This window comes from Onychostoma macrolepis, chromosome 11 (assembly GCF_012432095.1).
Source record: "Onychostoma macrolepis isolate SWU-2019 chromosome 11, ASM1243209v1, whole genome shotgun sequence".
Classification (NCBI taxonomy): domain Eukaryota; kingdom Metazoa; phylum Chordata; class Actinopteri; order Cypriniformes; family Cyprinidae; genus Onychostoma; species Onychostoma macrolepis.
Window position 1 is genome coordinate 27,065,085 of NC_081165.1, and position 24,602 is coordinate 27,089,686.

Sequence of the window (24,602 nt, forward strand, 5' to 3'; positions counted from 1 at the left end):
AATACAGATTTAAAATCATAACAAGAAATAGTTTAATAGCTATGATACTGGTTTTGAAATCAAATCTTTGCATAGCTATGGCAGGAAACACTGGAATCTAACAATGCCTCAGAAAAAAAGACAGTTAATCTTAAAAAAATAAATAAATAAAGCATATAGGAAATATAAGAGTTATTGGAGAAGCATGTTATAAACTTCTGAAACATTGGTGTTTCATATTTTAGAGCAGTCACTGTAATTTATGAAAGAAATCAATTAAATCTGTATGTGGGAGTGTGTGTGAAAAAAATCTGATGTAACCCCCTTTGTAATCCTTAACATTTTCATAAGTAACTGTAATTTAATTACACATTTTTTCTTAGTAACTGTAACTTAATTACAATTACTTTTATTTTGTAATTAAATTACGTAATTCCATTACATGTAACTAGTTACTCCCCAACACTGATAGGCATGCAGCTGCAGGTCAGTCTGTGAATCTAATGGTGAGTGGACAGAAAGCAGGACATCCCCTCGGCTCATGCTGACCTTTGACCCTGCAGCGATTGGGCCTGTGCTGCTGCTGATAGTGGTCAGCTCTCACTCATTGAGAGCATTCCTGCAGATAAGAGCCCTGATGCTCTTTGAACTTCTGCTGTGCAGAACAGAGTTCAAACACACGCACAGCTGTTGCAGGTAGGGCTGCTTTGACTTTATACGCTTTCTATTAATGTGCATTTTGTGTTTTGAGTGTGTTGACAGATGGTCAGGGAACAGAATATTCTGTGCATTATTGATAAGCTGATGATTGACACCAATCAATACTAGTGAAATAAGTAATCTTTGCCGCCTTAAACTGATTTTCTTTTCTTGACATAAAACGTGTTATTCACTGATGCCAAATAAAACGTAGAAACATTACAATATTATGAAATATATTTTCTAATGATATATGTCTTTATTCTAAATACACACACAGTATATATATATACTATTAATAATAAGTATAATATTATTTACTGTGTGTAGAAAAGAACAAATAAAAAAAGCAAATTAATGAAATAATCAGTATTTATTTTAAGTAACTGTGGCATTTTTTTTTTACTTTCTGAAAACAATATGCATTATAAAAATTGTAATATTAATTATTACCATCATTAATTGCTTTGCCATCTATATTTTCATCTTTATTACATGTGATTGTTAAGCTTAAAATGCTACACATTTGTTATTTAAAAAAAATAAAAAGTTAAGTAGAAAACAATAAATAAAAGAATAATAAAAAAAATAAAAATAAAAAAAGGCAGAAGAATTAATTTTGAATAACTGTCATTTTCATGCTTTCTCAATAAAAGATACGCATTATGAAAGCATAAGATTTCATATTAATTATTATTATTATTATTATTATTATTATTATGATCATCATTATTTGCTTTGTTATTGTTACGGGGCGAACGAGAAGTGAGACATGCAGATCCATTTGCAAGCTTTATTCCAAGACGTGGTCAAAAACATAGGCAGGGTCAAAACATCAGCAAACAGGTATAACACAAGCAAGACAAAGAGTAATCCTAGAGCAAGCATGGGTCTTTCAGCGGCGAACAATATCCAGAGGGCTTGAGAAGAGGGGTAGTCCAAAAACATGAGTAATAGTCCAAGCGAGGTACAAACAGAGTCCGAATGGCAAGGCAAAGGGATAATCCAAGATACACAGGCGAGAATACAAGACTAGAAACTATGAACACTGGACTAGACTTGAAACTATGACTGGAAATGGCTCCGTAAAGTGCTATCACTTGGAGAGCGATAAACACAGACAATACTCAGCCACTAGAGCAGGATATGAATGTGTGTTAAGTAGAGTGTGTAATAGCTCTCAGGAGAGCGTGTGATTGGTGACAGCTGTGTGATCAGTGCAATGGATGATGGGAACTGTAGTCCAGAGTGACATGTAAAAGTCTGTATGGTATGAGAGTCAATGTAAAGAGAAGACGACATCTAGTGGCGAGCAAACGGAAGTGCATGGACAGGATTCGTGACTTAGAGCAGGGGGGCACCAAGGTGGAGCAGAAAACCAGAGTGAAACCAACTGAGCAGGGAGCCAGGGCGGAGCAGACTGGATAGGAGCCCACAAGGGCGGAGCAGAAGACCACCAGATCTGAAGAGAAGACCACCACGGCGGAGCAGACGACCACCAGACCAGAGCAGAAGGAACTGTAGACCATGGCAGGGACTGGGACCTAGGGAACACTGAGACACATGAGACAGAGCATTTATGGCCCCAAGGACCGAGGCAGGGAACATAGGAAATCTATCAATCTTTTCCCTGGTGGCAACTGAGCAGGCAGACAGTCCATAAGCAAACTCCCTGATCAAAACTGGACAGGCATACAATTCAAAATTTAACTCATTGACAGTGACTGGACAGACAGGCAGTTCAAAATTGGACTCATTGACTGGAACTGGACAGGAAGACCGCTCAAAACCTGACTCATACCCTGCATCCCAATGTTCATACTTTCCATCCTAAATAGTATGTGAGATTACAATAAATGTGTCCCAAAGCATAGTACGTAGAAAAGAGTATGCCAAAAGTTCAGGTCGATTTTTGAAGTGTGGATCCATGCACAGTCTAATGGCTAAAATTACCCACATTCCATTGCGCTTTGGCGAAGGATTCGGTACAGAACTACAAACACAAATAAAACGCGTCAGAAAAACTACAAACGTGGCGGATGTGCGCGATTGACCTTTAGGTAGAGAGGTTTACAAAAAGGGGTTTGAGTTACTAATAAATCAACATTTAAACTGGTAAAAACTATTTATTTATTGTTATCCGTGTTATATTTCATCTGCAACAGCAATGTGAACTTTTATAAACATCCATTTGGTCGTCAACTTTTAAATGCATCATTATGCAGAAAATATGAGCAGAGTTCTCCGCATGAAAGACCCGCGACTGGCAGATCAACGAGCTACTTTTTTCTCCAATATGGTAGGAAGTTAAATGAAATGAAATGAAATGTGGAGGATGTTAACTGTGACAAGATGATTGACAGGCCACCCTGCTTAAAAAAAAAAAAAAAAAAAAACAATAGAAGCCATCACAGAAATTCTTATGAAAAATACCATTATAAACCATTAGGTTTTTCCAGTAAAACCATTACAAAATTCCTTTTTGTAGTGTGTTTTGGGCATTTTTCCAATAGGATTTAACATCCCACCAATAGAATCCATCACATACCAGTAGACACCATTATAGTTTCCATTAAAACCAATACAATTCGCATTATAACCATTACATTTTCTATTGTGTTTTGGGCAGGGTTCTATTGGTTTTTTCAGCGGTGCGTGTAACAGATGCGACAGAGTGGTCCATTAAAGACGTAGTTGTGTGACGTGATAGTATGTCCCAAAGTTTGCCTACTCTTCTACTACACACTCAAAAGTGTGTACTTTTTCTTCACCAAAAGAGAACATACTTAAAGGGTGTAGTATAAGTAGGCACATTGGGACGCAGCAATTGACTGAAACTGGACAGACAGGCATTTCAAAATCTGACTCATTGACAAACTGGACAGACGGCCAGTTCAAAATCTGACTCATTGACTGAAACTGGACAGACGGGCAGTTCAAAATCTGACTCATTGACTGAAACTAGACAGGAAAACAGTTCATAAGCAGATCTGACTGCAGAATTCAAATCAACAGACAGTTCACAATTGGATGCATTGACGGGTACTGGATTGGCAGCCAGTTCAGGGACTGAAGCTGGATAGACAGACTGTTCAGAATTGGGGTCCTCTGACAGTAACTGGACTAACAGGCCGTTCATAAATAAATGCTTTGGCTGGAATGGGACTGGCAAATAGTTCACAATCAAAGGCATTGACAGCGGTTGAAGCAGACAGTTCAGTGACAGAAACTGGCAAGACAGACAATTTAAAAAAAAAAATAAATAAATAAAAAAAAAATCCACGCTCTTTGGTCGAAACGGGACAGACATAGGGTTCAAAATTAGACTTCTTGACTGAAACAGGATAGGTAGATAGTTCATTAATGGTCTCTTTGGCAATGACAGGGGTAACGGGACAGACATAAACGGCCTCTGTAGCCGTGACAGGACAGGACAGGACGAGAGTTCAGGGACAGCCCCTCTGGCTGCGACAGGATAGGCAGAGAGTTCACAGATGGCCTCCATAGCAGTGACAGGACAGGACGAGAGTTCATAATTGAGTACCACTGACACCTTTGGAGGTTCTGCAGCAGATGCCACCACCTCTGCAGGTTCTACAGCAGTCTCATTAGAAAACAGGAAGAGTTCAGTGACAGTCTCTACAACCGCGACACGACAGGCTGAGAGTACATTGCTGGATGCCACCACAATACAAGGAGCTGAAGCAAGCACCAACGCTTTGGAAGGTTCTGCAGCATGTGCCGCCACCTCTGGAAGAGCTGCAGCAGGTGCCATCGCCTCAGGGAACACAGCAGCGAACGCCATTACCCCAGGAGGTTCTGCAGCAACAGCCGCCACCTCTGGAGAAAACACAGTGGCGCCACCCTTTTGAGCAGTTCTGTGGCGGTATACGCAGCCCAAACACAACATAACGCGATCCCCATGATAGGAAGCGCTTCAGACAAGCAAATTAGTTCAGGAGCAGGAGGGTTAGAGCGAGTGGGTTTGGGGATACCGGCTGTGCGTGCAGACACTAGCGGTGCATCCCTCACAGTAGATACTAGACTGGGATACCGAAAGACTGACCTTGAAGATCTGGGTGTAACAGACAGAGAGCGATGAGACTCTGGACGATCAGCTGTGACGAGACGAGAGTCTGGACGATCAGCTGTGACGAGACGAGAGTCTGGACGATCAGCTGTGACGAGACGAGAGTCTGGACGATCAGCTGTGACGAGACGAGAGTCTGGACGATCAGCTGTGACGAGACGAGAGTCTGGACGATCAGCTGTGACGAGGCGAGTCTGGGCGATCAGCTGTGACGAGGCGAGAGTCTGGACGATCAGCTGTGGCGAGGCGAGTCTGGACGATCAGCTGTGACGAGGCGAGTCTGGACGATCAGCTGTGGACGAGGCGAGAGTCTGGACGATCAGCTGTGGCGAGGCGAGAGTCTGGACGATCAGCTGTGGACGAGGCGAGTCTGGACGATCAGCTGTGACGAGGCGAGTCTGGACGATCAGCTGTGACGAGGCGGGAGTCTGGACGATCAGCTGTGGCGAGGCGAGTCTGGGCGATCAGCTGTGACGAGACGAGTCTGGACGATCAGCTGTGACGAGACGGGAGTCTGGACGATCAGCTGTGACGAGACGGGAGTCTGGACGATCAGCTGTGACGAGACGGGAGTCTGGACGATCAGCTGTGACGAGACGAGTCTGGACGATCAGCTGTGACGAGACGAGAGTCTGGACGATCAGCTGTGACGAGAAGGGAGTCTGGACAAACAGCTGTGACGAGAAGGGAGTCTGGACAAACAGCTGTGATGTGACTTGATTCATGACGATCAACTGTGACTTGGCTTGACTCATGAAGATCAGCTGTGACGGCCATTTTGCGATCGGGCTCCGCTGTTGCCGCCATTTTGTGCTCGTGCTCTAGTGCGACTGCCATTACATGAGTGAGTGCAGTGTCGCATTCCTCCGCGACACCCACAGTGATCACTGAACTAAAAGTCAATAAAGTATAGTCCATAAAATCACTTCGAGACAAACGGGGACTTTCAAGGATTAATCGCGATTTGAGCGGCTGGTTAATGCCCTCACAAAAAACAAATCTATGAGCACACAGTCAGGCAAATCAGAATAATTAGCGATCTCTAAATACTCTTGAATATAGCTCTCGAGTGATCGAGTGTCCTGCTTGAGAGCTAACAGCAGTTTTGCGGTGTCCATACCTGACCAGTGTCCATTTGAAAAGCTGCTGGATCCTTTGGTGGCCAAGTATTCTGTTACACGGCGAACGAGACGTGAGACGTGCAGATCCATTTTCAAGCTTTATTCCAAGATGTGGTCAACAAACACAGGCAGGGTCAGAACATCAGCAAACAGGTATAACATAGGCAAGACAAAGAGCAATCCTAGGGCAATCGTGGGTCTTTTAGCAGCAAACAATATCCAGAGGGCTTGAGAAGAGGGGTAGTCCAAAAACATGAGCAATAGTCCAAGCGAGGTACAAACAGAGTCCGAACGGCAAGGCAAAGGGATAATCCAAGATACACAGGCGAGAATACAAGACTAGAAACTATGAAGACTAGACTAGACTAGACTAGACTACACACTATGACTGGAAATGGCTCCGTAAAGTGCTATCACTAGGAGAGCGATAAACGCAGACAATACTCAGCCACTAGAGCAGGATATGAATGTGTGTTAAGTAGAGTGTGTAATAGCTCTCAGGTGAGCGTGTGATTGGTGACAGCTGTGTGATCAGTGCAATGGATGATGGGAACTGTAGTCCAGAGTGACATGTAAAAGTCTGTGTGGTGTGAGAATCAATGTAAAGAGAAGACGACATCTAGTGGTGAGCAATCGGAAGTGCATGGACAGGATTCGTGACAGTTATAAATGATCACATTAATTTTCATCTGTTTTGGGTCATCTGTTTTGCATTATGAAAGTTGTAACATTATTTATTCTTATTATCATGAATTGCTTTGCTACATAAATAATGACATTATTTTCACCTTTGCTCCATGTGATTGTTAAGCTTAAAATACTACACATTTGTCATGTTAAAAATCAAGCAAAAAAAATTAAATAAAAATAATACTTGTCAAAACTATTATGGGTTTATAATTGCTATTGTGGATCATTTCATCAGAGTACAGCAATCATAATATTCCACAACAGCGCAGACAGAATTAAAGTGTGATTGTAACTGCAATTAATACTGTTAATTTGGCATAAATGATTAATCAATATGAGTGATAATCACACCCCTTATGGGTGGTTAATGATTCTCTAAACTATCAGTCTGACAAACAGCATTGCATCACAGGCAGCATCGTATCGATTTATTAGCTTTGCTTTCCAAGTGAATCTGTCCCTTTTCCTCAATGTGACGTTCTGTGATTTTTAATGTCTTGATCTATCAGTCATTTAGTAAAACTGTTCAAGACTTCACAACAGGCTGATTCAAACATCTCATGTCTTAGTAAATAACACTTTTACTGAATTTCAACAAGTTCAAACTCTTTCTGTGGCTGTTCACTGTAACCAAACAGATCGTGGCTGGTTGGCGTTATCACACAGACAGCTAATATTTGACTTCTTTGAGACAGCAGGCAAAAATCTGACATCATCGTGACAGAAATAGGCATGTACCCATACAAAACATTGCGTAATAGTGATTGCACTTTTAGAGAGAGCAGACGCCTCAGGAACTACTGCTGGAGTTAGTGAATGAAGTTTCTCAACAGCTCAGTAAAGGTAAGGGCAGAGCGTTTCTGATCGATTGTCTTTTGTAAATGGAGGGTTAAGTGGGTATTTTGCTCCTGTTTCACTACCATACTTTTGTACTGGTTTTGTACTGGTTGTGTCAATGTAGAACTATTCACATCATGACATAACATGACACATCAGTACAAGAATATAAATCAAGAGAATTATTTTTTTTTCCTAAAGCTGCTTTGAAAGAATGTGTCGTGAAAAGCATTGCACAAATAAAATATGGAAATTAAAAATGACAATTTACAATAACTTATATCAAATACATTTACATAAAAATAATACAATAAAAAAATAAAAATAATATTTAATGAATAAAATGGGAAATGTGTGATGTGAGTGGGAAATGTGCTTTATTGTCATGAAAATAACAATAATAAAAATGTATTTATTTATTTTTAAAAATAATTAAACACATGCACTTTTGTATTTGTGTGTGTGCGTGTGTGTAAATATATATAACTTTTAAAAAAATGATGATCTTATGTAGGGATGCACCGAATCCAGATTTTTGGGGTTCTGCCAAATACCGAATCCACTGGTTAAGATTCTGCCGAACCCGAAACCGAATACCGAAACCGAATACCGAATCCTACTCCCATCCTCAGACCATTAACACAGTAAACACATTAATGAAGTAAACAACGTCCTCAGCAGTGTATTTTTCATTTTATTTTATTTTAATGCACAACTCGTATTCTTTCAGATGTTTAACAGCGGCGATGTTGTGTATTGTTTGGGGTCCTTGCCACCACGAGACAAATCGAGCTCGACTTGCTCGACTTGAATCGCCTTCTTTCAACTGAAAGTACTGCCAAACAACACTTTTTCTGCTCGCGAGTTCCATTTTCACTTTCTCACATATACTGCATTCGAACAGTCCACCTTAAACACCTTCCCGTACTCAACGGCGGCGTGACGTTGACCAGTGTAGCGCGCTTAATGCAAGCTAAGGGTTCGGTGGATTTTTTTTTAAAGGTTCGGCAGAAACCGAACCCCGTCAAAAAGTCCAATATTCGGCCGAATCCGAATCCGAATCCTGCATTCGGTGCATCGCTAATCTTATGTTACAGTAATGGACAACATTTGGGTTGGAAATGTGCTTTATTGTCATGAAAATAATGCCAAAATGTAAAATAATTTTAATTATCTTTATGTAAATATAATTTATGTTGCTTTTGTGGTGAAATAAAACTTTGATTTGATTTATATATAGGTCATCTTTCATGAGTAAAAATCTATTTTTATTCTGTAAAAGGAAGGCCACAGAAATATTTTTCAGCTTTTTGATTAATAATTTGCAACTTTTGTGTGGTGATAGATCATCCGTGCCTGACTAATCAAGTTGTTATGGTGTAAAGTAAGTGTTCTGGTATCTCACTTGCCACCAAAACATAATATTATGTATACAGTATGAACCCAGATTACTCAACATTTCAGTCGAGTACTTCTGTGTAGTTAATCTGAGCGAGTCAAAGAGGAAATCAGCCATCAACACAGTGAGATCCGCAGCTCTCTCAACACCAGCGGCTCCGTTTCCAGTGTTTCTGTGCTGCTTTTGGGCTGTTTATACAGTCTTCCTCTGATTTGACAATGCAGGTTAAGATAAGTCTCAAGAACTTCTCAGCAACTTCCTAAACCCAACAAGCCGCTATTAACAGACCCAGCTTGTTTTGATAGGAGTATTAGTTCTCGCTTTCATTGTCTTTCCACAGAATGAGTGCAAACGATGTGTGTCAGATAACGCTTTCCTATGAACCAGAACCACTGTGTTTCTGAGCAGCTGTGCCGGGAAACAATGTCGCATCTTGCTGTGAGACGTATCTGATCTGGATACGTGACTTACAGATGGAGTCAAACGAGGATCTGAGAGGCCGTTGTTGGGTGGAGGATTTTAATGATCGTGTATTCAAAGGTTATGAATAGTAAAGGGTGCTCAGGACAGTGGTTTACATGCATATCTTCATGGCTTTAAAAGTTTATTACTGGCGTTTGCTAAGACAAAGATTACTGTTACTCATAGGGACTGTGATTTGATCAAACCTCTCTCTCTCTCTCTCTCTCTCTCTCTCTCAATTCAATTCAATTCAAGTGTGCTTTATTGGCATGACAAAAACTATACATTCGTATTGCCAAAGCAATTGCAGCTGGGCTGCTTACAAATAGTGCATATATGTATTAATAGAAAGAAAGAAAGAAAGAAAGAAAAATAATAATAGTAATAATAATATATAAAAAGTATTAAGCATGTAGTGCAAAATGAATTACTAATGTATGTAAGTATATAAACTAGAAAAAAAAATAAGAAAAAAAAATGAGATAACGGATTAGACAGATTTACAGAAGCAGAATGTACATCTAAGTAATATATTAGAGTAATATGGTTTAATATAATCTAAATGTGCTGGAAACATCAGATCAGGGCAGATTGAGTGTTTTCTCTTCTATGGTGACAGACAGACACATATTGAGCAGCAAACACACAGCAGTTCTTATGTTTTCCAGAACAGATACGACAGTTTCTCCTGGTTTGGAAGAGTTTTAAATGTCAGATGGATCGGCTGTATTTTATCAGAGAACACTGTCCGTATGTCGGTGTATTTGGAGCATTCTGTTAGGAAGTGCAGCTCTGTTTCCATCTGATTCAGATCACAGTGTGAACACAATCTCCGCTTGTGTTTTTCTGTGTCTGCCCGTCTCTATCATCAGCTTGTGTCTGCCGAGTCTGTATCTGTTCAATGTGTTTCTCAGTTTCTTATCTGACACTGTGTACAGATACTCTGCCATACTATACTCTCTCTTTAGGGCCGAATAGCAATGCATTTTACTCTGTTGTTGCATTTGGGTTTGCCAATGAGTGATGTAACTCTGTTTGATTTGTGCAGTAATCTGATTGATTCTAATGATGTGATTCAGAGCATCAGCAGATGTTAGTGAAGCATCAGGACTGAAGCTCTGGATCAGCTGAGGGAAGGGGTTGCTTTCTTTGCTCGTCTCTTGGTATTGCAGGGCTTTATAATGATATGATTGGGGGTCACTGAGTTTCAGATGTTTCCAGAATTGAATTGCCCTTTTTTGTATCTTTATGATTAGAGGATATTTGCCTAATTCTGCCCTGCATGCGTTATTTGTGTTATTTTAACAGAGTTCTGCATGCAGGGTCTCAATTGGATGTTTTTCCCATTTGGTGAGATCTTGATTTGGATTGGTCAGTGGACCCCACTCAATTACTGATTCTAATATTTTCAGCCAAATTCTAGGGATTTCTATAGGACATTGCCGTTTTATGGCGAAGAAGGCCCTGTGTGCTTTATCTCTCAGTTTTGTCACAGCTTTAATAAAGTTTCCTGTGGATGTGATTTTCAAACCCAGGTAGTTGTAGTGTGATGTGTGTGTTATTTGGTTAGTGCCTACTGTAAATATTTGTTGTGTTCCTTGGGATCTGGATCTTTTCTGAAATATCATAATTTGGGTTTTATTCAGGTTGACTCTCTCTCTCTCTCTCTCTCTTGAGTCTCAAATCACTTTATTGAGCTTAAACCGTCATCATCATCATAATAATTTATATAGTTAATTAGTGTCCATTAATGGATTGAGTGATGTGTGTGACACACTGTGATATCACTCAACTAATTATTATATAATAAAAAATATATAAAGATAAAACAATCCCATCTGGACCCCACATTACAACACTAACTCAAACTGCTAGAGTAGCTCCCTCAGTAGCCTACTAGTGAACAAGAGAAAATGCGGAAATAATTACGAAAAAAATCATACCTCTGATTATAAATGTCGTAGAATCCATCTCAAGCATCACTCCAAAGTGGCAGATTCCTCAGATCACCAATGATTTTCCACTCATTCATTTAATTGAAAAAACAAAAACAAAAACAAACAATCAGCGGTATTCATTGCTGTTGATGACGGATGTACTCATGGGATTTGTAGTCTCTGACACACACACACACATATACACACACACACACACACACACACACACAATTATTAATTATAAATAAATATATCAGATTTTTGGATTTTTATAACATCATACATCCATCCATGATTTGAGAGAAAAAAATAAATCTACACTGTAAAAAAAAAAAGTTGAGCCAACTTAAAATTTTAAGGCAATAAACTTCAGTAGATTTTTGAGTTTTCTCAACTTGTTGTTTTAAGTTTATACAACAAACATTTGAGAATCTCCCACAAAAACAAGTTGAGGAAACTCAGAAATCTGCTGAAGCTGGTAAAAAATGTTTTTTTAAGTTCGCTCAACTTTTTTTTTTTTTTACAGTGTATTACTATTATAGCCAGTTGTTATATTCAATGAATATTATGGTATGCCATTACAGCTATGATTACATAATAAATCTTGAAATAATAATAATAATAATAATAATAAACATTAATAAATTTTGTTAATAAAAAGGTTTGATAATATCGATCCAGTTATTAGTAGTAATATTTCTAATAATTGATAACGATTCATTAAAACATCAGAATAAAAAAAAAAAACTATTGTCATTAATATTTATTAAATATATTAATAAAAATTAAAAATATCAGATTTAAAAAATAATAATATTATGGTATTTTTCTAACATTATGTACCTCTCAATCTATGTTTTTTTTTTTTTTTTTTAAACAACAAAACACTACTATTAAATTATTCAACAAATATTATGGTATTTAAATAATAATAGTAGTAATCATTTAATAATTTTTTTTAATATTAACAAGTGACCCAATTATAGTTAGTATTTTTTTATATTAAAAATATTATACAAATATCTGTTTTTTAAAGCATTACTATAATGTTGTTATATTTCATGAACATTATGTTAATATGTATACATTATATTTCTCTGGATGCATGGAAACCCGCTCATAGGCAGTGTTTTCTGCAGGGTGTGTCTGACTCTGTGCTGCTTGCTGTGATTTACTTGTTTTCCATGCATGATTTTGCCAAGTTGTAATTCTTATCTGCAGAAATTTTTGTGGGGAAATCACTGGATGGTTTCCATCATACATAACTTACCCATAACTTATGCGATATGTGCCGCTGGCCAAAAAGCACCGTCCTTTTCACCTGCTAATATCAGCGGTGCAGGCCGTATCTCAGGTCAGACGGTCGGCTGTGGAGAGGAGTGTGTGCTGGGAAGCCTCTGTCTCTGGGATGAGGATGGTGTTTGCTGGTCCAGCAGACGAGTCGATGTGTGTGTGAGAGGAAACAGCTCACCAAAAGAAAAGGCTCACTTCCCATATCTGCAGTGTCTTGTGATCACTTGTGTGTGCTTCAGCATTTTTAAGATGCACAGGTTTCATTCCTGAGGCCTTGTATATACAGTAATTGAGTTCAAATGCTTCAACAGTGCAGTGCAACAATGTTCATAACCAAAGTCTCCATGCTTAATTTACATTTCACAATACAAAATACAAAACTGAAAAACTTTAATAATCCCATTATATTATTATAACAAAATATACAATATTAATATTAAATATAAAATAAAAATGTTTCTTTGTTCATAAATAAATTATAAATTATAAAAATATAATATCAATATAAAATAACAAATATTAATATAAAAATATTTATTTAAAATGTTTTTATTTGTTTCTATTTTGTTTATTTTTATTAAAATAATATAACATCATAACATAAATATTAAATAAGAGAAAAATGTTAAAAGAATAAATTGTGAATTGTACAATAAATATAATATTATATTAATGACAAAATTTAAATATTTATATTAATATATTTTTATTATATAATAAATAATTATAATGTTAATTATCAATAAATATATGATATAAATAAATATAGTATTAATATAAATATTAAATAAAATGTTTCTTAATTTAATAATAGAGTAATTAATAGTGTGTGTGTGTGTGTGTGTGTGTATATATATATATATATATATATATATATACAGTGGAGTACGGAAAGTATTCAGACCCCCTTAAATTTTTCACTCTTTGTTATATTGCAGCCATTTGCTAAAATCATTTAAGTTCATTTTTTTTCCCTCATTAATGTACACACAGCACCCCATATTGACAGAAAAAACACAGAATTGTTGACATTTTTGCAGATTTATTAAAAAAGAAAAACTGAAATATCACATGGTCCTAAGTATTCAGACCCTTTGCTGTGACACTCATATATTTAACTCAGGTGCTGTCCATTTCTTCTGATCATCCTTGAGATGGTTCTACACCTTCATTTGAGTCCAGCTGTGTTTGATTATACTGATTGGACTTGATTAGGAAAGCCACACACCTGTCTATATAAGACCTTACAGCTCACAGTGCATGTCAGAGCAAATGAGAATCATGAGGTCAAAGGAACTGCCTGAAGAGCTCAGAGACAGAATTGTGGCAAGGCACAGATCTGGCCAAGGTTACAAAAAAATTTCTGCTGCACTTAAGGTTCCTAAGAGCACAGTGGCCTCCATAATCCTTAAATGGAAGGCGTTTGGGACGACCAGAACCCTTCCTAGAGCTGGCCGTCTGGCCAAACTGAGCTATCGGAGGAGAAGAGCCTTGGTGAGAGAGGTAAAGAAGAACCCAAAGATCACTGTGGCTGAGCTCCAGAGATGCAGTCGGGAGATGGGAGAAAGTTGTAGAAAGTCAACCATCACTGCAGCCCTCCACCAGACGGGGCTTTATGGCAGAGTGGCCCGACTCAGGCACTGCTCATCACCTGTCCAATACAGTCCCAACAGTGAAGCATGGTGGTGGCAGCATCATGCTGTGGGGGTGTTTTTCAGCTGCAGGGACAGGACGACTGGTTGCAATCGAGGGAAAGATGAATGCGGCCAAGTACAGGGATAACCTGGACGAAAACCTTCTCCAGAGTGCTCAGGACCTCAGACTGGGCCGAAGGTTTACCTTCCAACAAGACAATCGCCTCTGGCTTGCTCAGTTGGGGACACTTAATTTCTAGCGATTATCGCCGATTTGATTGCACAGATACTATTTAAACTAAACTGAGCTAGACAATGACATCTCTGAATTCAATAATGAAATGCCTTTAACTGAAAATTGAGTGTTTAATCTTATCATTATACATTACTGACACTCTATCCTCCAATTTGATACTGTTAAGTGCTTTGACACAATCTGTATTGTAAAAGCGCTATATAAATAAAGGTGACTTGACAATGACCCTAAGCACACAGCTAAAATAACGAAGGAGTGGCTTCACAACAACTCCGTGACTGAATGGCCCAGCCAGAGCCCTGACTTAAACCCAACTGAGCATCTCTGGAGAGACCTAAAATGGTTGTCCTGGCGTTTACCATCAACCTGACAGAACTGGAGAGGATCTGCAGGAGGAATGGCAGAGGATCCCCAAATCCAGGTGTGAAAAACTTGTTGCATCTTTCCCAAAAAGACTCATGGCTGTATTAGATCAAAAGGGTGCTTCTACTAAATACTGAGCAAAGGGTCTGAATACTTAGGACCATGTGATATTTCAGTTTTTCTTTTTTAATAAATCTGCAAAAATGTCAACAATTCTGTGTTTTTCTGCTGTGTGTACATTAATGAGGAAAAAAAATGAACCTAAATGATTTTAGCAAATGGCTGCAATATAACAAAGAGTGAAAAATTTAAGGGGGTCTGAATACTTTCCGTACCCACTGTATATATAAATCATTGATCAAAAAATATAAAAAAAATAACTTTATTCACTTTTTATTTCTTCTGACCATTGCCTGTTTGTTCATTGTTGAGAATTTCTCCACTGAATTCCAGTGGTTTGTGTTGTTTTGCAGACATGTCAGTTGTGTTTTCTGTGTTTGGGTGTTGATGGCGCAGAGACTCAGATAAGCAGTATTATCAGTGAAAAAAACCTGCAGCCCCTCGTTGCATATGCATGAGAAGGGGGCGTGGCCACTCATATAGGGCTCTATTGCAGCTGTTTAAAGCAGAACTACATTAGTGCTCTTAGTGTTCAATAAGTGCAGCGTACGAGAGTCAGTAAGTATTTCACTTCACTTTTTTCAGTTGAAATGTGTGCCGTGATTGTGAAACTCATGTCTCATTTGGTTACTGTGGATTTAAACTTATGAAATGCTATGAAAGTTTCCTTTACAATATTGCATGATATATGGTATGTATTCATTTTCAAGTTTTTATTATTTTATGTAATTATAACTATGATTCTTGTACTTACAGTATCAGTACATTTCAGAGGTTTCAACTGTGTCAGTTAACTGCTAGTTAACTTTATGTATGTATACATATATGAAATATGAAAGAAAACGAAGCCTATTTTAATGATTTATTTATTTATTTGTTTGTTTCCATGTTTAGTTTAGATTTAAACTTAATAATAATAACAACAAACTTAATAATATTTAATAATAACATATAGTTTAGATTTAAACTTAGAAATAACTGTTTGTATTCTTGCATTATATATGGCATTACTTTTTGTAATTAAATTATGATTCCTGTATCTACAGTACATTAATTTTTTATATAGTTTGATGTTGCTTAAATGGATTTAAACTCTTTTTTTTTTTTTTTACTAAATCATTTCTCTTCTTTTCAGGTTTCTTCACTTGTTTGTATGTACGTATTTCTGTACATATTTATATATTTTTGTTTACTGTTATTTTCCCGTCATGTGTCTGAACAAGTCCGTGTTGCTTCCAGGTGCTTGAACATTAAAATCGGTGAATCTCACAGATATGGACCCTCAGGTGCCCAAAGACAAGTGAGTCTCGCTCTTCTATCAGCCGCTCAGACTCACAGATAATATCAGACAGACAGATAATAAGAGCACAGTGGGTTTCTGCTGCTGTAAAGCAAGACCAAATGCTGAATCTATGTCTTTATCTAGAGTCTCACCAGATGTGCAGAGGCACGTCTGAGCCAATTCACGCTCCTAAAAACTAAAAACAATATCACATATATCAATATCACAATTTACTGGGTATTCCAGGTTTCAGAGAGCTATCTTTGTTCTGGTGCATCAAAGAATCGAGAAAGCTGATGTGAATCGCTTCAACAGCAGTCAAACATTCCTCTTCTCGTGACAGATATAATGGCGTGTGGTTGGTTTTCTTCATGCTGGGGTTGGGAACACTGCTGCCGTGGAATTTCTTCATGACAGCCACTGTGGTAAGCACTTCACGACTTGTGTCACATATTTCGTGTGAAGGCGTACATGTCAATTGGTTTTTGCCATAGAAACGTAGACCAGAAATGCTGACAAAGTGTTCCAAAACTGCAAGTGTCAAAAAACAGAAGGTTTGCACCTCTCAAGTCTTTTTTTCATCTGTTTATCTCACAGTATTTCACCAGTCGTCTGGCAGATCCTTTAAGTGGAGCGAATTTCTCGGTCAACGCGACTGAAGAAGACTCGCGGAGCGTCTTACAGGCCAAGTTTAATAATGTGATGACGCTGTGTGCGATGGTTCCTCTGCTGGTCTTCACCTGCCTCAACTCAGTGCTTCACCAGAGGTCAGACTCATTAACACATAGTGCAGAGGTTCAGCTAACTGTGGCCTTCTAGGGTCATTTCATCCTGAAGACAAAAGAAACAAAATAAGAAATTAGTACGCATAAAAAAAGCCTGTTTTAGGACAGTTGTTTTACTTATTAATTTGAATAAATATATTTATTTGAATACATGTATACATTTATTTATTTGAATAATTTTTATTTACTTAAATAGATATTTTTATTGAATTATTTAAAAATGTTTTTATTGACGTAAATATTTTTATTTTAATAAATATTTATTTAAATATAGATTTGTATTGATTTAGCTAGATCACAATAAATAAACAAAACTATTTATTTAAATAAATCAATAAATATACTTACATAAATATTTTATTTATTTAAATGGATATGTGTATTTATTTCATTAAACATTTTTTTCTTTTTAAATAAGTACTTTTATTGATTAAATATCAATTATTTATTCATTTGAATTCATATTTCTATTTAACTGGATAATAAAAATATTTTTTAAATACATATTTTTATTTTTGAGCATACATTTTTACTTATTTATAAATAAGTATTATAGTACTACTGTTTTTAATTTATTTATTCACTCATTTATTTTTGCACATGGACATTATTTTAATGGCAATTAAATACAATTTACCTCCCAATTCTCAAAACAAAACAAAACAAAACAAAAAACAAAATAAAAAACAGTGATTGGTTTTCTTTTAGGAAAATATAAATTCTTATTCTTTTCTTTTGGATTTTGGGGTAAATTATGAGGCATACGATCATTTTCGAGAATGTGATTGAATCTGCAGAATCCCTCAGAAGATCCGGATCGCAGGGAGTCTGATGGCCATTCTGGTGGTGTTTCTGCTCACCGCCATTCTGGTGAAAGTAGATTTGGAGCCGCTGCCGTTCTTCATCATCACCATGATCAAAATCATCTGCATTAACTGTGAGATGCTATAACAAATGCATTACAACTTACAGAAGCAGAACGGGTTGTGAATGTGATTTGATGTATATTGTTGTGTTGAACCCAGCGTTCGGAGCGGTTCTTCAGGGAAGTCTGTTTGGGATGGCCGGACTCCTGCCAGCATCCTACACGACACCCATCATGAGCGGACAGGGACTCGCAGGAACCTTTGCTGCTTTTTCCATGATCTGTGCCATCGCCAGTGAGTCACAATTACAGTACCACAAATCACTCAGAGTCGTCACACTAATGCATATATAATGGATATCTATGGTGCTTTCTATGCACATAGGTATATACATATAAACTTCTGTAAATGTTTCTTCAGCAATATTTTTTTTTAAATTTAAAATATATATATATATAAAAAAAATATATATATATATATATATATATATATATATATATATATATATATATATATAAATAACTATTATTATTATTATTATTTTTTTTTTTTGATTGTTAAATCCTTGAGAGTTAAAAAAAGTGAAAAATATTGTTTAACTTACTTAATATAAAATTATGAGTATTAAATCATTTTTAAATGAATGGAATGAATTTTTGAAATAAATAATTTTATATTTTAACCTTTATTTACTGTAAATCCTACAATGTTACAAAAATTAAAAGTGGAAAATGTAGTTTATATATATGGTGTTATTATATTGCTGAAACCACAATTGCAATAAGGCAATACTAATATATATATATGCATATATATTACCTCATTGTAATTTTGGTTATAATTAAATTTATTAATTTTAAGTTGAATTACAAAAACCAAATCAAAGGGAAAGTCATGTTCTTAAAGCTTATTTTCTGTCTCTCAGGTGGTTCTGCTATGCATGACAGTGCGTTTGGATACTTCATCACAGCGTGTGTCGTTATCTCCCTTGCAATCGCATCGTATGCTCTACTTCCTAGACTGGTAAGATCTGAGCGGCTGGAAAAAACTGAAGCCGTTGATTTAAAGCTTTAAACATTTACAGTCTTTTTTTTTTTTTTTTTTCTGTAGGCGTTTTTTCAGTACTATCAGGAGAGTCAGCAGAGCAAACCAGCTGAGGATGAGGAGAACAAGATGGATCTGCTGAAGAAAGGTGACGTCATGAAAATTCAAATCAAAACCAGGCTGAATATCAATCAAAACCCTGTTTTAAAGTTGAGCTGTCTGTAGATGAGCGGCAGAAGAGCGATGGAGACGACGACAAACAAACACCGTCCATACTGGCCATCTTTAAGAAGGTAAACACACATTAAAATCAACAGCTGCATAGCAACAACACTCAGAGCACAATACCACTTACAAACACCTTAGCAACTGCATAGCAACAACACCCCAAATACCTTGGCAACTGCAAAGCAACAACACCCGGAACACCTTGGCAACTGTATAGCAACAACACTTTCAAACACCTTAGCAACTGCATAGCAACAACACCCAGAACACTTTAGCAACTCCACAGCAACAACACCCAGAACATCTTGGCAACTGTATAGCAACAACACTTACAAACACCTTAGCAACTGCATAGCAGCGACACCCAGAACACCTTAGCAACTCCATAGTAACAACACCCAGACCATCTTAGCAACTTCATAGCAACAACACTTACAAACACCTTAGCAAATGCACAGCAACAACACACACACATCTTGGAAACTGCATAGCAACACCCTAGCAACCGTCCACAACCATTCTCAGGATTGTGTCGGTGAGTTTTTCACAGGTGAAAGAGTGAGTTTTCTTGTATTTCTCTCGTCAGATCTGGGTTATGGCGTTCTCTGTGTGTTTCGCCTTCACCATCACCATCGGCACGTTTCCCGCCGTCACTGTGGACATTAAATCTACTATCGCTGATGGTGGAAAGTGGGGTGAGAATTCAAGGAGTCTGACTCTTTACCATTCTGATAATGAGTCTGATTATTATGGAAGCTTATTTTTGGAATAAAATAAAAAGAGGTGATTGTAACTTTTTATACCACATCTTTTTTTTTTTTTTTAAATATATTTTGTATAATAAATATAATATACAATATATAATATATATTATATTATACATTTTTATAATTCTGACTTTTTTCAGTTTATATCTCAGCATTTCTTTAAAAAAGTCTGAATTGTGAGAAGTCAATAAAAAAAAGTAGCTTTTTTTATTGTAATTGCAATTTTTTATCCCACAATTCTGACTTTTTTTCAATTCAATTCAAGTTAACACCTCGCAATTCTGACTTTGAGATTCTGAGTTTATATATTGGAATTCTGAGAAGAAAAAAAAAAAACTGAATTGTGAGAAAAATTCGCAATTACCTTTTTATATTTGCCACTCCGCCCCAATTTTTACAAATTCTGATGAAAAAGTCAGAATTGTGAGAAAAAAAACAGAATTGTGAGATAAAAATGTGTATTGTAATAACTATTTTTTCGACCTCTAAAATAGAACATTTTTCTTGCAATTCTAAGTTTATATCTTATACTTTGTATAAACTCAGAATTGTGAGTTATAACCTCAAGTTAAAAACAATCAATAACTTTTTCTTAGAGTTTATATTTCATTATTCTGACTTTATATTTCATTATTCTGACTTTTGAGAGAAAAAATTCTGAATTGTGGCATAAAATTTGTAATTACTTTATTTATTTATTTATTTTATTCCATTGCAGAAATATGCTTTCATAAATAATGTTACAGACAAACAGGGAAAAACAATGCTGGATGCAAATAACCCGAGTGTGTTTTGTGTGGTGAATTATTTGCGCAAACAATGTAATCCAAAAGATATTTAGACCATAATTCATCTGCTGCTATTTATGCATTTACAAACTGTGTTTGTTCATTATAGTTCATTATAATAAGAAAACATTTCAATGTCTGAATATGATGACATTTTGTTTTGCGGCTTGTAATAAAGCTCCTGTAATGACTAAATTCTCTCTCTCTAGAGCTGTATTTCATCCCAGTGTCTTGTTTCCTGTTATTTAATGTGTTTGATTGGCTTGGTCGCAGTCTGACGGCAGTCTGTATGTGGGTAAGAAACATTACACAACTTCATTTGCAATATCACTTCTATTATTAGAATTTCTTTTTATGAAACATTTTGATTGCAAAGTGTTCAAGCACATTTTTTTTTTAGTATAAATGACTCCTGTTTTCATTGCGAAGTGTTTATGCATCTTACAGTATTTTTAGTATAAAGGACACTTGGTCTCATATTTTCTATCCAAGTGTTCAAGCACTTGTTAAGGTCACTGTACATATTCATATTGCTGCAGATGGATCTTCCTCTAGGGAGGATCATACAAGTATTATTTTGTGTGTCTGTTTTGTGTTTATACATGGATCCTTCAGAACTATAAATCACACAAACATGCATATATTCACAAAATATATGAGTCTCAGAATCAGCAGGTGGGAGGATTTACAAGCAGTAATAAATACAGATGACTGGATGGATATTAGTTACTTTGAGCAATGAAATTCAGTGCAGCTGTTTAATGCAAAACACAAATGCATTCAGAAGAATAGTTTATGTTATTCATGCATTTTTTGTTTTGTTTTATTATTTTCACTTTCCCTCTCTGTCTCTGTCTCTCAGCCTGGTGAAGACAGTAAGCTGCTGCCGGGTCTGTTAGTGGCCCGTGTGATTTTCGTCCCGCTCTTCATGCTTTGTAACGTCCAGCCTCGCTTCAATCTGCCCGTCTACTTCTCACACGACGGCTGGTTCATCGCCTTCATGATCCTCTTTGCCTTTTCTAACGGATATCTGGCCAGCCTGTGCATGTGCTTCGGACCCAAGTGAGTAAAATACTCACAGAATTTGGACAAGTCAGGGTTATTATCATTAACTAAATGTAAAACCTTGAAAAAAACATGTTACTTGAAATAAAATGTCAATTTTTATTTCAGCTAGTTTCTTATTTTTTGTTTACCTAAAGCTCAAGTACTAAAGTAACTAAAAGTGAAATAAAAATGAATACAAACATATTTAAATGACAAAAAACACAAAACAAATTTTTCAAAACTTTAAAATTAGAATGAAAGCAGAACATGTAAATGCAAAATCGAAATCAAAATATTTACAAAAACTATAATAGCACATCGACAATACTGTTAGCCCAGTGGTTCTCAAGCTGTTTTTATTAATGAATGAATTTGCAGAAATAAAACTCGAAGTGTCCATAAATTAATATAAGTAAATAAAACTTTGAAATTTTAGAATTCGAAAATTTAGAATTGAGGTGAACGTCCTTAAGGATTCCCACTCTTTGTAAGCAGTTAATTTGCATGACATTTCTAGTCATTTGTGATTTACTGGATAGGTTTTAAGGCGTAAAATTTTGGGGCTTTTGCTTTCATATATTTTGAAAAGACACATCCAAAATACACATTTAAGCATTTATGATATTGATATTTATGATATGATATTGTATTTATGATATTGTACTTTAAGGTTTTCTTTAGCAGCACTTACATACGCCAAAATGTACAGTTTTATTCCTCTCTATAGATGAAGATTTTTACTGAAGGGTTTGTTCATATATCATTCACCTGATTTCATTATTGCACTTTTTCTATCTGCACCTGCAGATTTCAATTACAATACATATCTTTAAAAGTTTTCTCCTTCACCTCTGCAGCACTTACATACACCAAACTTTATAATTGTATTCCTATCTATACCCTGAAGGTTTATACTGAGGAGTTTGTTTATACTGTACATCATTCGCCTGATATATATATATTTAACATTTTATTACTAAAACATGGTGAATAAGCTTTTTTTTCTGGCTGATAACAGTATTTTCTGATTTATGGAGTGATAAAAGAGAAATCCAAAATCCCCTCAGTAAAAACCTTTATCTCTATGTTAACAAAATCAAACAAGAATTTTGAACCTGGCTTAATTCAAAAAGGTCAGATTCATTTTCTGGAAACATATGCAAATTAGTGCTTATTTAATTAGATAATGCATCATTTGCAACTTGCAAAATAAACAATTGTCTTAATGTACTGTGATTAATCAACTGGAGAAGTATTGTATGTTGATATATTAGTTCAAATTAAAATCAGTAGTATATTGCCAAAAGAACATTTCTTCATAAATAAAAATATAAATAATAAAAAAAGATCTTTGGGCCCCTGGTTGAGAAGCACTATGTTAAACACATTCTCATTTATAACTCAATCACCTCTGAGCACATGTCTGTTGAATTCTTGTCGACAGGAAGGTGGATGCGAGCGAGGCGGAGACAGCTGGAACGATCATGGCCTTCTTCCTGTCTCTCGGTCTGGCTCTCGGAGCGTCTCTGTCGTTTCTGTTTCGAGCGCTCGTCTGAGGTCTCGGTGGACACACACTCAGTGTTCTGTACAGAGATGAGACCGAATGAGCCTTACAGTCATATGAAGGTCCGGAGCGGCCCTCCATACAGGACAAACTCAAAACATCAGAGTCACTTCGACATCAAGACCTGATCCTGAGCCGAAAGTACACAGACTCACTGATGCTGGATGCTTTAAACCTTATATATTTTATTGTATTGCTCTTAATGTAAAGGACTTACCGCCTACACTACTGTTCAAAAGTTTGGGGGCAGTAAGATTTAGTTTTTTAAAAGAATTTAATACTTTTATTCAGCAAGGGTGCATTAACTCCATCAAAAGTGACAGAAATCTTTCGTATCATTATAAATGAATTGACTATTTCAAATAAATGCTGTTCTTTTAAACTTTCTATTCATCAAATAATCCTGAAACATAAAATGCATCACGGTTTCCACAAAACAACTGTTTTCAACATTGATAATAATCAGAAATGTTTCTTTAGCAGTAAATCAGCATATTAGAATGATTTCTGAAGATCATGTGACACTGAAGACTGGAGTAATGATGCTGAAAATTCAGCTGAGCATCACAGGAGTAAATTACATTTTTACTATATATTCACATAGAAAACAGCTATTTTAAATTGGAATATTTCATTGTTTTTACAGTATTTTGATCAAATAAATGCAGCCTTGTTGAGCAGAAGAGACTTCTTTCAAAAAACATTAACAAATCTTGCTGACCCAAAACATTTGCATGGTAGTGTATAAGTCGTACAACCATTATTATTGTTTAAGAAAAACTTGTTTTAACATATTTTGAATTTCACCCAAATAGTTCACCCAAAATCATCATTTACTCAGAATGGCAGTGTTTGGATGTGAACTATTTCTTCAGTTGATTGATTGTGAGTTTTTATCATAGCTTCCTTAAAGATATATTTTCACGAGAGCACAGAACAGCATGTTATTTGTATAATATGCAAACCTCTTTCATTTTATAGAAGTTTATCTAAAGTAAATATTGTATTATAGTCTTTTTAATAACCAGGTAGACAACCATAGCGCTTTATATGAAGGTGACGTGCATTATGATGTTATATTTAACTTATATATAAACATCAACGTGAAGTTAACCGCAACGAACAAACCCACTCTACCTCGTACCATATTGAACAACTTTTTTTTCCCTCAACACTACACTACAAGACACCAAAATGCCAAGTATTATATGCTTTGTTATTAATAAAAAACTGTTTATTTCTGCATTGATCTCCATACTTAAGTTTGTCTTGGTTGCAACAAATTCCTTAAATTAAGAAGACTGTTATAATGAAAAACAAATGAAGTTTTTCTTAACTTGAGGTGTTTGTT

General features: G+C 36.1%; 1 protein-coding gene across 7 annotated transcripts; it reads left to right on the forward strand.

The window, feature by feature from the left end:
* Window positions 1-654: 654 nt before the first annotated feature.
* On the forward strand, window positions 655-24,496 carry slc29a1b (solute carrier family 29 member 1b). 7 transcript variants are annotated; one of them, XM_058791803.1, is made up of 14 exons: window positions 655-675; window positions 16,016-16,035; window positions 16,120-16,180; window positions 16,506-16,587; window positions 16,760-16,929; window positions 17,745-17,884; window positions 17,973-18,107; window positions 18,739-18,836; window positions 18,924-19,005; window positions 19,083-19,150; window positions 19,672-19,780; window positions 20,850-20,935; window positions 21,503-21,702; window positions 23,132-24,496. In XM_058791803.1, exons 3-14 carry the CDS (start codon window positions 16,155-16,157, stop codon window positions 23,241-23,243), a joined length of 1,308 nt encoding a protein of 435 aa, XP_058647786.1. In that variant the 5' UTR covers window positions 655-675; window positions 16,016-16,035; window positions 16,120-16,154; the 3' UTR covers window positions 23,244-24,496. The 7 variants fall into 7 exon arrangements, with proteins under 7 accessions (XP_058647786.1, XP_058647788.1, XP_058647785.1 ...); XM_058791802.1 differs by lacking the exon at window positions 655-675 and adding an exon at window positions 5,264-7,422; XM_058791799.1 differs by lacking the exon at window positions 655-675 and adding an exon at window positions 15,122-15,691.
* The last annotated feature ends 106 nt before the right edge of the window (window positions 24,497-24,602 follow it).

Bases quoted from the DNA above. Each gene is read 5' to 3' on its own strand.
- slc29a1b (XM_058791803.1), top strand. From the start codon at position 16,155: ATGGACCCTCAGGTGCCCAAAGACAA. The intron at 17,885-17,972 runs GTGAGATGCTAT...TGTTGAACCCAG, and splicing joins CAAAATCATCTGCATTAACT to CGTTCGGAGCGGTTCTTCAG. The intron at 19,781-20,849 runs GTGAGAATTCAA...CTCTCTCTCTAG, and splicing joins CGCTGATGGTGGAAAGTGGG to AGCTGTATTTCATCCCAGTG.